Genomic DNA, 13,458 nt, shown 5'->3' with positions numbered 1-13,458 from the left:
TATTTGGTATAGCTACCGATATACTAATATCGATCTCTCACGAACCTCAATAAATACTTATCCTGGTACCCCTAAACTCGAAGTTCCATTCTCTCTATTTTTCATGTACACTTTATCATTTAAGCATCGGACATGGAAATCGAGATTCCCTCATATTCTTCCCCTTTTTGCAGGTCAATCGTGGAAGCTCTAGGCCTGTGGCTTGCATGTGAGTCGCCTAGAGCTTCCGGGTGATTAGAATCGGCTTTTTCGGATCCCAACAGTTTGTATGGTCGAACGATTAATCCCATTTAGGATGGAAAAGAAATGAATTTTTTGTTTCATATTTATAGGGTATTTGTAACATTGAATTTGGACAATGTCACATATCTCGAGGACATTTTTCATATTACCAAGAAATTTTTTAATTTTTTTTTGAAAAATTAATTAGATGTTATCATATACAATAATACAAATAATATGGACGAATAACTAAATTACATTAAATTTGACACAAATAAAATATAGTAAAATTCATTGAATTAGAATTGATAGGTAAATTCAATGTGGAGCTGAGGTTTAGGCAATTTAGGTACGGTGCTTTTATCCTTTTCTACCATTACACGCTTACTCTGGAAATTGTATCAAGTCTTCTTGATATTCTTCATACATTAAACAAAGAAAATATCTTCTCGATATTCTACATACGTAGATTAGAGACAATGTATTACTATAAAAATGGACAAATACATGAATCTTTGATTTAGAATTAAAGTCTCCGAACAATCGAAAGGACGATCAATCACGAGTTGAAGACTAGCCAACAGAGCTCTCACAACAGCGTTGATTAGTTTTTACATATTATAATAAATATAGTAAATTCGAAAGTAACCACCTATTCCATAATAAGTAAAACAACAACACTCCCCCCATTTTTCTCTCCCTTGTTTCTCTCATCTCCTTCCAAATCGACATTATTTTGTCTTCCTTCTCTTTAGAGAGAACATTCAATTTGGTCCTTCAAATATTTTTGCCACTAATATGATCCTCCAATGATTATTCTGTCTAACAAATTAGTCTTTCGTTAATGTTGTCAAATAATTTCCAAAAAAAATGTCTTTTGTTTTTATAAATACAAAACAAAACTCCAGCACTTCTTGAGGCAAGCCTAACCAGCGATGTTGGTACAAGCGCCCTTGCTGTCGGACTTACAGTCGGAGGGCCTGCCAACGGTATCGATTCAGAGCATCTAATCATAGAAGTTGTCGTTGTTGAAGGCGAAGCTGAAGTTGCCATTGAAGGGTTGAGGGTAGTCTGAGTCCATGTCAACCCTAGGGTCGAACATATATGATCTCACCTCTCTCATAATCGAACCAAGAAAATCAGGAAATTCCTGTAAACCCCCAATGAGCAAGGAAGATGGAGCTATAGAATAAAAAGGAATAAACCCCCCCTGCGCCCCCTACCCACCATCTAGAAGAGCTGGGGTAGCGAAAGGGTCGGAGAAGCTCGGTGGGCCCTATCTAGGAGAGGAAAATATAGTTATGGCGGCTACTCTGAAGGTGGAAACAAACAACGACAAATGGATGTACGGATGCTTGTGAAGAAAGGGAGATGCACATGGAGAAGGAAGGGGAACTGTTTTGAAGGAGAAGAAATTTTTTTTCCTTTTCGACTCAAGAGAAATGGTTCGAGAGAGACAAAGGGGGGAGAACTTCCAATGAGGGCCACCCACTGGGCGCTTACCCCTACTGGGGTGGGGGGTTGCTAGAGACACCAGTAGCCTCCGGCGATTTCCCTTGGGGCTAGTCAAAACCCCACCACCCCCAGATCTTCCTCTTCCCTTGTTACAAAAAAAGCACTTTTTTATATTTTTCTAATCTTAAAAAATTATTAACGTAATGATGTTAATTACAACCTTATGTCTTTCTTAACGGAGGACTAATTTGTTCAACAAAATGATCATTGGATGACCATATTAGTGACAAAATCTTTAGAGGACCAAATTGTTGGTAAAACGATCTTTGGAGGACTAAATGATAGTTTGTTAGGATCCAAAATTTTTTTTAACTCAACTTATCTTTAATTAAATAACATAATTATTACTTTTTCATTTTTCTTCAATTTTTTTAACTACTCAATTCAATTTTTAATACTAAATTCTCTTAACTATTCATTACTTTTTCCACAATTCAACAATACAATCATAATACAATTATTACTTTCCCTCAACTATCCATTACTTTTTCATTTTTTTATCATAATTCAACAACACAATCATTACAAACCAATTAAAATCAAAACTCGACTTAACTCAACTCTAAAACCAAACACAATAATGTTTTCTCCTCTTTACTCTCTTTGTGAAGACAACGTGAAAAAAAGCATTGAAATAACATAAATTTTTTTTTGAAATAGAATACTTCAACTTCTCAATTCTACGATTTCATCCTAAGTTTTTCTTTATTTTATTAAATCAAAATATTTCTATTATTTTTCAAGTTTTTATATACATTCACTTCAATCAGCAGTTTCAATGACAAGTACAACATCTATGCCCGAGTCAACTTCTAGTCTATATATCAATATATCTATAAGTAATATATAATTTCTGAAACAATTATTCGAATTATGACACAAATAATCTTTAGCATCTGTAGCTTTCGCCATGTTTTGCCAATTGTGACCATATGTCCAAATTCCCACCTGGATTCTGCCATGTATCCAAATATATAATTGTTATTTCAAAAAGAAAAAAAATACATGGATCTCTCCCTCACACCTTTGTTGACCGTGTCCCTCAACGCGTGGTAAACCTCAGGCGCCCCCTCTCCCCCTCCACAGCGACTGCGCGATCTCTCTAAAGTCTAAAGTCTCCATTAACCTTAATCTCCTCGATGTCTCCGGATAAAATAATATCTATTGTTATATTGTTTTGAAAATTTTTATTTTCTAAAATTTCTATATATAATATATAATGGCTATAACCCTTTATGGGATTCACATTTGTTATATTTGATTTCTCTATCTTCTGTCATATGTCGTCATATGTCCAAACTCCCATGTTGGATTTCGTCATGCGTGAGAGTCATTTAATTACATAATTTCGTCACGTGTCCACAAGCCTCGGTCCTCCAAATGCCAGTGACCCCCTCTCCCCCTCCATGGCTGTGGTGGTATTGCCATGGTCCGATTTTCGATCTCCCTAAAGTCCAATCTATATGAGGTAATACCCATTGTCCTGTTTGGAAATTTATATTTTGTAAAAAGAATAATCACTGTGAGCATTACAGTGAATTGTGTTTGATTTGTGAGTTATATTTTTAAAATTGTAACTCTAACTTTAACTCTACTTACTGCACAATAAAAATCAATAACACAATTATTACTTTTTCCCATTTCTTCAATTTTTTTAATCATTCAATTTAATTTTTAATAATAAATTATCTAAACTATTCATTCATTTTTTCATAATTCAACAATACAATCATTATTTTCTTTCAACTATTCATTACGTTTTCACACTTTTTCTCATAATTCAACAGCACAATCATTACAAACTAATTAAAATCAAAACTCAACTCTATTTAACTCTAAAACCAAACACACCATTATATTTTAGATATGCAATAACATTGGATTTTATATGCATTTTATAAGCTTTAAATTAAATATTATAATTATTCAAACAATAAGAATTTGCCCGCACAAAGGCCGGATTATTGTCTAGTTAATATTAATTTTATTGAAATTTATAAATTACAGTCGAAATATTAGAATAGATATCCGCTTTAGGCCGCCCTTGGCCGTATGTGATCTCCGGAGCTCGCCTTCCATGGCGGCAGAACACTCGTAGTTGTATTAACTTATACCTGCAAAGTTAACCCCATCTCCAATTCGGTCACAAGCTCCGGCCGCCGGCATCGTCCATCTGCCGAAGCTTTAACGAGCGACGATGGAGGACGAGGCGGAGATGTACGACGGGATCAGAGCTCAGTTCCCTCTCACCTTCGGCAAGCAGTCGGCGTCACAGACCCCGCTCGAAGCCGTCCATAACTCCACCCGCCGCTCCGATCAGAATCTCTCCGGCACCTCTTCTTCAACCCCCAGCAAGGGCAATGATCTCCCTTCTCTTTCCTCTTCCTCCCAGGCGTGGCTCAACTCCCTCCATCCCCGAAACCGTAACCCTAACCCTAGCAGTGGAATAAACTCCACCAGCCGCGACGGCGGCTCCGCCCCTGAGCCTGCTGATAGCGATGCTGACGTCGTGATAGGGCCGCCCCGTGCACCGGCTGGGTTGGGCTCCGACGAAGATGATGGGGTGATGGTGGGTCCTCCTCCACCACCCCCGAGTTCAGGGCGTGATGGCGATGAAGATGAGGATGAGGACGATGCCGTAATGATTGGGCCTCCGCCTCCGCGGAATTTGCAGTCGGACGAGGAGGAGAATCGGTATCGGATTCCTCTCAGTAATGAGATCGTGCTTAAGGGTCACACTAAGGTAAACACTAACTTATGCCACTCCTTTATTCTTATTATTGTACAGAAAGAACTCGTCTTAGGTTGTTTGATGCTAGAGATTTTGGAGGGAATTGAAAGAACATGTTTGATTCGTGTCGCCATCTTTCCTGTGATTGTTATAATCCAGGCCATAGTGCCTCAGAAGATGGAGATGATGCCTCATAGATTGCATTATGTTTAGCTTCCGAATGTTCTTGTTTTTGATAAATGGTGGCAATTCCATCTAAGCATCTGTGTTTTATATTGTATGCTTCCAGTCGCTAAACTAATAGAAGAAATGTTTTTGCTTTACATTTTCATGGCAACATGAAGCGGGAACTCTTTATTGAAAGCCCATGACATGAATGCGTTGTTTCTCTGTTATAGATGTCCATATGCAAGCTAGTTACATCGGCTGTTCTCCCGTGGATAGTTCATGGAATGTAGCTAGCATTAGTTGATTGGGTTCTCTATAGAGACACTCAGAGAAGGTTAAGGCTGAGGAGGTTGACCTTTTATGAAAGAAAAGTAGAGATGGGCATAAAGATGAAATGTTAGGAAATTTTTGTGAAATATGACAAAGCTGAGGCAGGAGAGCAGAGACCGACATTAAATGATATATATATATATATATTTTGCAAATCAGTTTCTGGGTCCTTCTCTAGGAAAGGCACTCATGTTTGTGGGCTTTGATCAGGTGGTTTCTGTAGGATATTTGTTATGTTGATGGTTTGAATGTACTCCTAAGGGGATTCATTAAATTACAACCTTCGTCAAGGGATCTGAGCGTTCTATTTTCTGCATTTCCAGTGGGAGATTTCATAGATGAACTGTTTGTGAATGACTACAATCATCTAATTGCATTGAAGCTGATATGTCATTGCTATGTTTAGTTATGGAACCTGAGTTTGCACCTTAATGATTCCTTTGCGTTTTCTCTTTCAGGTGGTATCAGCGCTGGCTATTGATCATTCAGGATCTAGAGTTCTTACTGGAAGCTATGACTACACAGTACGCATGTATGACTTTCAAGGAATGAATTCCCGTTTGGCATCGTTTAGACAATTGGAACCATTTGAAGGCCACCAAGTTCGTAATTTGAGCTGGAGCCCTTCAGCAGACCGCTTCTTGTGTGTTACTGGGTCAGCTCAAGCAAAGGCATGTTGCGTGCTCTTTATTTTGCATAATAGTATGATTTTCATTCTTAAAAATGCTGAAAATTTGATCGTCACCTGCAGATTTATGACCGGGATGGGCTCACTCTTGGTGAATTTGTAAAGGGAGACATGTATATTCGTGATTTGAAAAATACAAAGGGGCATATATCTGGTTTGACATGGGGAGAGTGGCATCCAAAAACCAAAGAGACAATTTTGACATCATCAGAAGATGGATCTCTTCGCATATGGGATGTCAATGATTTCAAAAGCCAGAAGCAGGTTTTCTATTTCTCTCCCTTATTTGCTGACACCATTGTAATTTGAAATTAATGCTGGTGAATAGATGTGCCTTTGTATTCTTTTCTCTTTCCATGCTGTTTCCTGCGAAAGTCATTTAAACCATGTCTTAAGAATGTATCTTTTCAACTAGATTGCAACCTATGTAGTTGTTGTTCCTTCAATGAAAAGTTTTCAAGAGGCGACAGCCACAGGTATGTTGTACGTATCAGTTTGTATCTGTGGTTCATCTTTTTTTTGGTTTATGATAAATTTGAATGCTAAAACAATTTCCTGTGGACATTAATTATATGATCATGCAAAGCAGTTGCCTCTTGGTTTTGACATGATTTCTTCCCCTGGTTTTAGCAAATCTTGTCTGGACTAAGGAGATACAAAAACATATTTGTTGTACAAGGCTGATGGGAATTTATTATGATGATATATCCGTCTCTTGCTTGGGTTCATTCCTAGGCTTTCTCTAATGTTGACGAATTTCTGTGTAAGTTTGATACTTGCTCTAGTTTCACAAATATTAATGATGAGACAATAAATCATACGCTACAATTCTATGATGGTGCAGGTTATAAAGCCAAAGCTTGCAAGACCTGGGAGGGTCCCAGTTACTACATGCACTTGGGATTGTGAGGGAAAATGCATCGCTGGTGCAGTTGGTGATGGTTCTATACAGGTAAATTCCTGCACATCCTTATATTAAGATGAAACACACACAATACTGAATTCTTTTCTTTCTTCCCAATAATTCTTCTTTGCAATTTGAACAGTACATAACTGGTGCTTGATATCAATACTTTACAGGTTTGGAACCTTAAGCCTGGTTGGGGAAGCAGGCCGGATATTTTTGTTGAGAAGAGTCATTCCGATGATATAAGTGGGCTTAAGTTTTCCAGTGATGGGAAATTACTACTATCTCGAAGCTTTGATGGTTCACTTAAGGTAAATGAATACACATTCAAGATGAGATACCGTAAAATTACTCTCTTAATTGACTTCCATTTTGCTAACTTTATTTGTCGAATCTGTTGTAGGTTTGGGACTTGCGAAAGATGAAAGAGCCTCTGAAAGTTTTTGAGGATCTTCCCAATCATTATGCTCAAACAAACATCGCTTTTAGTCCCGACGAGCAGCTCTTCTTGACTGGAACTTCTGTCGAAAGGGATAGTACTACGGGAGGTTTACTGTGCTTCTTTGATCGAGAAAAACTTGAACTTGTATCAAGGATTGGGATTTCACCGACTTGCAGTGTCGTGCAGTGTGCCTGGCACCCAAGGATAAACCAGGTAAACACAAGTAATATTTGGAAGTTATTTTTCTTGTTGGACTGTGATATCAAATGATGTTTTGCTTTTATCTTTTCCTGTTAGTATGGATAGTGGGAGTTAACCTGGGGTTGTTCTCTAATGATCATTTCTTGTATAATTTCTTTAGTTTCTGTTGAAAAATCTTAAGCTTTCATATGGATCAGTAGGGACTCCTAACAATTATATATGACCTGCTTTACTCTTGCCTCTATTAACAGGCTTGTGATTTTAATTTTGAGAATAATATGCTTATGCTTTCATGTTTCTGTTTGTGAAGGTCTTTGCCACTGCTGGGGATAAAAGCCAAGGAGGGACTCACATATTGTACGACCCTACTCTCAGTGAGAGGGGAGCTTTAGTTTGTGCTGGGCGTGCCCCGAGGAGGAAATCTGTCGATGATTTCGAGGTGAAACCTGTGATCCACAATCCCCATGCTCTTCCTCTGTTCAGAGACCAGCCAAGTCGTAAGCGGCAACGAGAGAAGGTCCTGAAGGACCCATTGAAATCCCATAAACCGGAACTTCCCATAACAGGGCCAGGACATGGAGGAAGGGTTGGTACAACCAAGGGGAGTTTATTGACCCAGTACCTCCTTAAGGTAAGAGCAGCAAAACCTGAAAAAGATCAATATGAAGAAATTTTTTCTATTTATCTTGTTTCTATTTGCTACACTTGGCCTTTTAACAATTACTACAGGATGCTAGAATATTAAACGATCAAGAAATGATAGATTTCCACTTTGATTTCCGGTATCGTGTTGAAGTTTGGGTTTCAGGCCCCCTTAGAGAGGTTGGGAGGCCATAACTGTCTGACATGACATGGCCTTCTAGTCATGCCTCTGGGTCAGAGCTAGATAGGTGGATAGGAGATTATGGGAATTGCATAAACTGTTCAGGGGCACTTATGCTACGTTTGGTCGACCGGAGAAGATAGGATATAAGAGGAGGATGGGAGAGGATTCAAATCCTAAGGATTAAAAATATCTTAATAAAATGTTTGGTGCATGTGAAGGTTTAGGATTAGGATATAAGGGTGAAATGACATGGGTATCCTAAAATCTTTTTTTGTTTTTACATTCCTTGTGGTGGTGGCTGCCGTCGAGCCTCCACCACCCCCGATTCGTGCTCCCCTCTCTTCTTGAAGAGAGAGAGAGAGAGAGGCGACCACTGACCCTCTCCCTCTCTCTCTCTCCGAGAAGAAAGGGGGGATCCAAAAAAAAAAAAAGTATCAGAGACATGGCATTGGAAGAGGCAGAGGGACATGGGGTTCTTGCAGAGCTTAATCTTAGTAACAGAGACTTCAGGACAGTCTCTCCCTCCTGTGGGACATGGCTTCGCAGTCACAGGGAAAGGTTTTGCTAGGGCTACTGTTAATGGCACTTTTTGAGAATTTGAAGGAGTGCAAGGGTGTTTTTGTCTTTACACAGTTTTTAATCCTAATCCGGTTTCAACCCAGCCCCTGGGCCGGATTTGGGTCTTAAAGAGTTATCTTGTCCAATCCTCTCCGATTTCCTATCCTAGTCGTCACCAAACACCAGATAAGGATTTGAGAAATCCAATCCGGTGTTATATCCAGTCGACTAAATGCGCCATTATAGATTAGGAAAATCTATGGCTGTTCTCTTACAGGACTCATTCCTACCATTCTCCGGCCTTATGTTCAACAGGTGCCCTGTCCAGGCATTTGCCGGATACACAGGAGGAGACAAGGGGGGTATGCTTCCCTGTCTAAGGATAGGGCACCTGTCTAAGCTAAAGAGCTCATTCTGACTGGTCTCGACTCCTAACATATAATTGTTAAGATGATATTCATTTTTTTTCAACTATTGAATGCTCTCGGTCATGTTTGGGCTATCCAATGCATATACTGCCTGTCCATCCTATTTTGTATATTTAAATTTGCAACTTAAAAAATGCAATTTCCTACTTTATTGCAGCAAGGGGGCCTGATTAAGGAAACATGGATGGAGGAAGATCCAAGAGAGGCTATACTGAAATACGCAGATGTCGCTGCGAAAGATCCAAAGTTCATAGCTCCAGCCTATGCACAGACTCAACCTGAACCAGTTTTTGCCAAGTCTGATTCGGAAGAGGAAGATAAATGATGGCACTAGCGCTTCAGCTCGTTGGGCTGTGGAACTGACGTTCCATCAATCAAGTGCCAAAATGGTACACGAGGTATTCGCCGGGTGCTGAGTTCCTGAGAAATGAGAATCTCTCCTGTCATTTATATATGACCCTCCATAGTCGTAGATTCTCTCTCCCCTTATCTGTTTTGCACATCAGGCAGGGGTCTCCCTTAGATAAAAGCAGTATCAGTTTGTTACAGGATTCTTTGTTCGATATAGTGAAATATCTAGGGTGTGTTTATTTTTTAAAAAATTTTCAACTCAACTTCACTTATCTTCAATTCAATATCACAATCATTACTTTTTTTATTTTTTAAATTTTTTTAACCATTCAATTCAATTTTTAATATTAAATTCTCTCAACTATTCATTATTTTTTTACAATTTAACAACACAATCATTACTTAATCATTACTTTCTCTCAATTATTTATTATTTTTTCACATTTTTTCTCATAATTCAACAATACAATCATTACAAACAAATTAAAATCAAAATTCAAATCAACTTGACTCTAAATTCAAACGCACTCCTAGATTTGCAACTCGTCTCTCTGGCTCTCTTATTTAATATACTGGAGTTGGACTTTGGCATATGCTGCGCGGTATGATAGTACAGTTATTGGATTAGTTTGAATTTAAAATGAAAGAAAAGTTTTTTAAGGGTGAGAAGGAAAGAAGGGTGTGAGTCGTGTGACTTAGAAACAATTGACAAGAGTGTGAGTGAGAAAAGGAAGTGAAGAAATAAACTATCATTTTTGTCCCTAATGTTTCGGCCAGCCATCAATCGGGTTCTTATAGCTTGAAAAACCTATTGGGTCCCTGTAGTTTGAAAAACCTATTGGGTCCCTATAGAAGGACTACCTATAAAAGGACCAAAATGATGGAGTTTTTCCAACTGTAGGGAACCGATTGATGGCTTTTTAGTTTTCGAAATAAATTTGATGGTTGGCTGAAACATTAGGGACAAAAATGATTGCGTACTCGAAGAAATAATCTGAAGAGAAAAGGGGAGGTTGACATATGCCAATCCAAAAGCGTCATCTATGTCGGAAGTCTTGTTAGGTATTTGTTGATTAAGTTGCCATTACAGTATTATTAGAAAAAATCGTATTTCAAGTTTCATCGATATATATCTATATATGGGTTAATAACTAAAAAAATACAAATTTTTTATATTTTAACAATTCTAACGCGAAGTTTTTTTTTCTTAACCTAAAAATGCACAAACTTTCGATTTTATAACAATTCTAGTACGTTGTCAACTTTTTTGTGAATTTGGATAGAAACTGCTGACGTGTAGGTTGAGTGGCGTCTTTCGTGGTCACCAACGACCCCAATCCGGGGGTGGTGGCCAGCGACGAAGCCCTCACCTCCCCTCCTCCCCGATTTTGATTTTTGCCTTTTTTTTAATTGCTTTTTTATTTTTTGATCCCATTCGATCTATACGTCAACAATTTCCGTCTAAATTAACGGAAAAGTTGACGCCGTACTAGAGTTATTATCAAATCGAAAGTTTGTGTATTTTTAGGTTAAGAAAAAATTTTGTACTATAATTATTAAAATGTAAAAAGTTTGTGCTTTTTTTTTATTATTAACCTTAAATTATATAAATTAGGTTACTGAAAATTAACTTTTAAAGCTTTTTTTAAATTAATATCTATCACACTAAGAATTTCAAGTTCGGGCAAGTGAAAAGAATTGCACAGGGAGAGATTTTAATCATTTATATCCTCAATCAAGTTTTTTTTGTAATAAAAAAATTTATAATCAGAACCCAACCGGTATGCAAAAGTATTGAAAAATTGAAATTGTAAAATTTTTGTCAAATAAAAAATACGGAAATTCAGAAAAAATTTCTTAAATGTCTGCAATTATTTTTTTCATCACCGATCAATGCGATCATGTAAATTGCATAGTAAAGAAAGGATAATGCTTTATTTAATTCAAAGTAGTACGATATTACATATATACGGTGGATTCTAAAGATGATTCTAAGGGATGATTGATATATATATATATATATATGAGTAAAATATACCTCTTTGACCAATAACGTTCTAGTAAAATAGACATTCCATCCGATTAATCTTGTTAACTTAATAATATATATATTTTTTATCAATCTGTATTTACTTTCCCTTTTCATCCTTTTTTTATTTTAATTTTAATTATTCTCACCTTCAAAATTACACGGTTTATTCACTATCGGTTTTACTATTTCAATTTTCGATAGACCTATTAATGTGCAAAATTTATAAGAATAATTTTTTTTTGAAAATAAAAAATAAAAGAGAATAACCTGTCAATAACTATTGAGGTTCTCAACGAACTAGAGTGAGGTCAAGAATTATATCTGAATCTGCTTCATTTGACACTAATGGGATTGAGGAAACTGGAGGGAAAGGAAAGAAAGGGAGGGAAAATTGGATGAGGTGTCAAATTGCGATACAACTCCACGCATGTTACTGAATAATGTTTTTATGAAAAATAAATTTTAAAAATAAAATTATGAAATAGGACAATAGGGTAGGCAGCCCGGCTAAAGTTAACAACTACCACTGTTTTTTGAAGTCCCAGGAGATTTTGGGAAGGGCGTGCTGCCCTTATACCCGCCCCTAGCCTCCCATCGCACTCCCATAGGTCATTGTTAGCAAGTGGCCTCGCGATGTACCGAGGTGGTAGCAGTATCGACTCCTTGTGGGTGTTTCCTTTTTTATTTATAAATTTTTAGATATTATAATATTCATAAAAAATTGCACGGTAGCAAATTTAAATGTGAAACTCGATTTCAGTGGTAAATGCTACCAATATTGCAATGAAATTAGAGACGACTATTTTTCATGATTTATTTTGGGCGATGGTGTGATTGTCAATAAAGTCTTCATATCCAATACTGAGATTTTAGAAGTCTTAATTTAGGATATTGATATTACGGACGGAGCATTACCTACTGCAAATACCTTTACCGTAAATTACTGAAAACCTTAATGATCATTGATAATATCTAACAGAATAGCTACAAGGATTCTATTTATTTCTTTCTTATATTTTCCATTTTATTTCAAAAAATTGCATGTCAATAAATTATGTCACCTAAGGGTAATAAAGATCAAAAGAATTTTCTCTGTTCGGTCAACACGGTTAATGGAGTGCAAGTTTCTATAAAGAATGGTGGAGTGCTTATTTTCTTTAAAAATGGGGTAGAGTGTCATTAAGTAAAATCTCAAGGGTGGGGAATGTATTTTATACTAAATATTTTTTTTAAAATGTGGTGTTAACAATAGGATACTAGTATTAAAATTTGACTTTAATTAAAAACGCCGTGATTATTTTCATCGATTAATTAGAGAGAGACATATAGATAAAGTTTACATAATCAATACAAAGATATATGTATATATGTTCAATTAAAATTGATCCCATAACGTGGCTTTGCAAGAGAAGAGTATAGTTGGAGATGTCATAGTAACAATCGCCTATGTATTAAGACTAGATTATTAGGTTTGTGCCATGCACGGGTTTTTAGTTAGTACATTTTATTTAGTGTGTTTTGTTAATAGTAAATTTTAACAAAAGCTTTATTTTAATAGAAATATTAATTTTTTATTATTTTTAATATTTTAATAAAAAATGAACCTAAACTTTATCTTAATATTTACTATTCAATCCCATTTAATAAGGGGGAGAAAATATAAAATTTTCTTTTCTTTTTAACTTGTTAATAAAAATAAAAATAAAAATTATTTTATTCTTTACTATTCTAACCCTATTTACTAGGGTGAAAGATAACTTTATTTACTATTCTAACTCTATTTAATAAGATAGGAGACAAATATAAATTATCTTTTCTTTTTAATTTTTTAATAAAATTAACTTAAACTTTAATTTGATATTTACTATTCTAACCCAATTTATATAAATATTCTAATCCTATATAATAGGGTGGGAGACAAATATAAATTTGTCTTTTCTTTATAATTTTTTAATAAAATTAACTTAAACTTTAATTTGATATTTATTATTCTAACCCTATTTTAATAGGTCGGATGCAACTTTTTATTTATATATATATATATATATTCATATTCTTT

General features: G+C 36.1%; 1 protein-coding gene across 1 annotated transcript; it reads left to right on the top strand.

The window, feature by feature from the left end:
• Positions 1-3,753: 3,753 nt before the first annotated feature.
• LOC116188355 (WD repeat-containing protein 70) lies at positions 3,754-9,669 on the top strand. Its single transcript, XM_031517653.1, has 8 exons — positions 3,754-4,480; positions 5,425-5,637; positions 5,718-5,918; positions 6,499-6,606; positions 6,735-6,872; positions 6,965-7,216; positions 7,515-7,835; positions 9,174-9,669. Exons 1-8 carry the CDS (start codon positions 3,935-3,937, stop codon positions 9,339-9,341), a joined length of 1,947 nt encoding a protein of 648 aa, XP_031373513.1. The 5' UTR covers positions 3,754-3,934; the 3' UTR covers positions 9,342-9,669.
• The last annotated feature ends 3,789 nt before the right edge of the window (positions 9,670-13,458 follow it).

The sequence above is a fragment of the Punica granatum genome, chromosome 8 (assembly GCF_007655135.1).
Source record: "Punica granatum isolate Tunisia-2019 chromosome 8, ASM765513v2, whole genome shotgun sequence".
NCBI classification, from domain to species: Eukaryota; Viridiplantae; Streptophyta; class Magnoliopsida; order Myrtales; family Lythraceae; genus Punica; species Punica granatum.
This window is presented reverse-complemented; position numbering and strand designations above follow the sequence as displayed.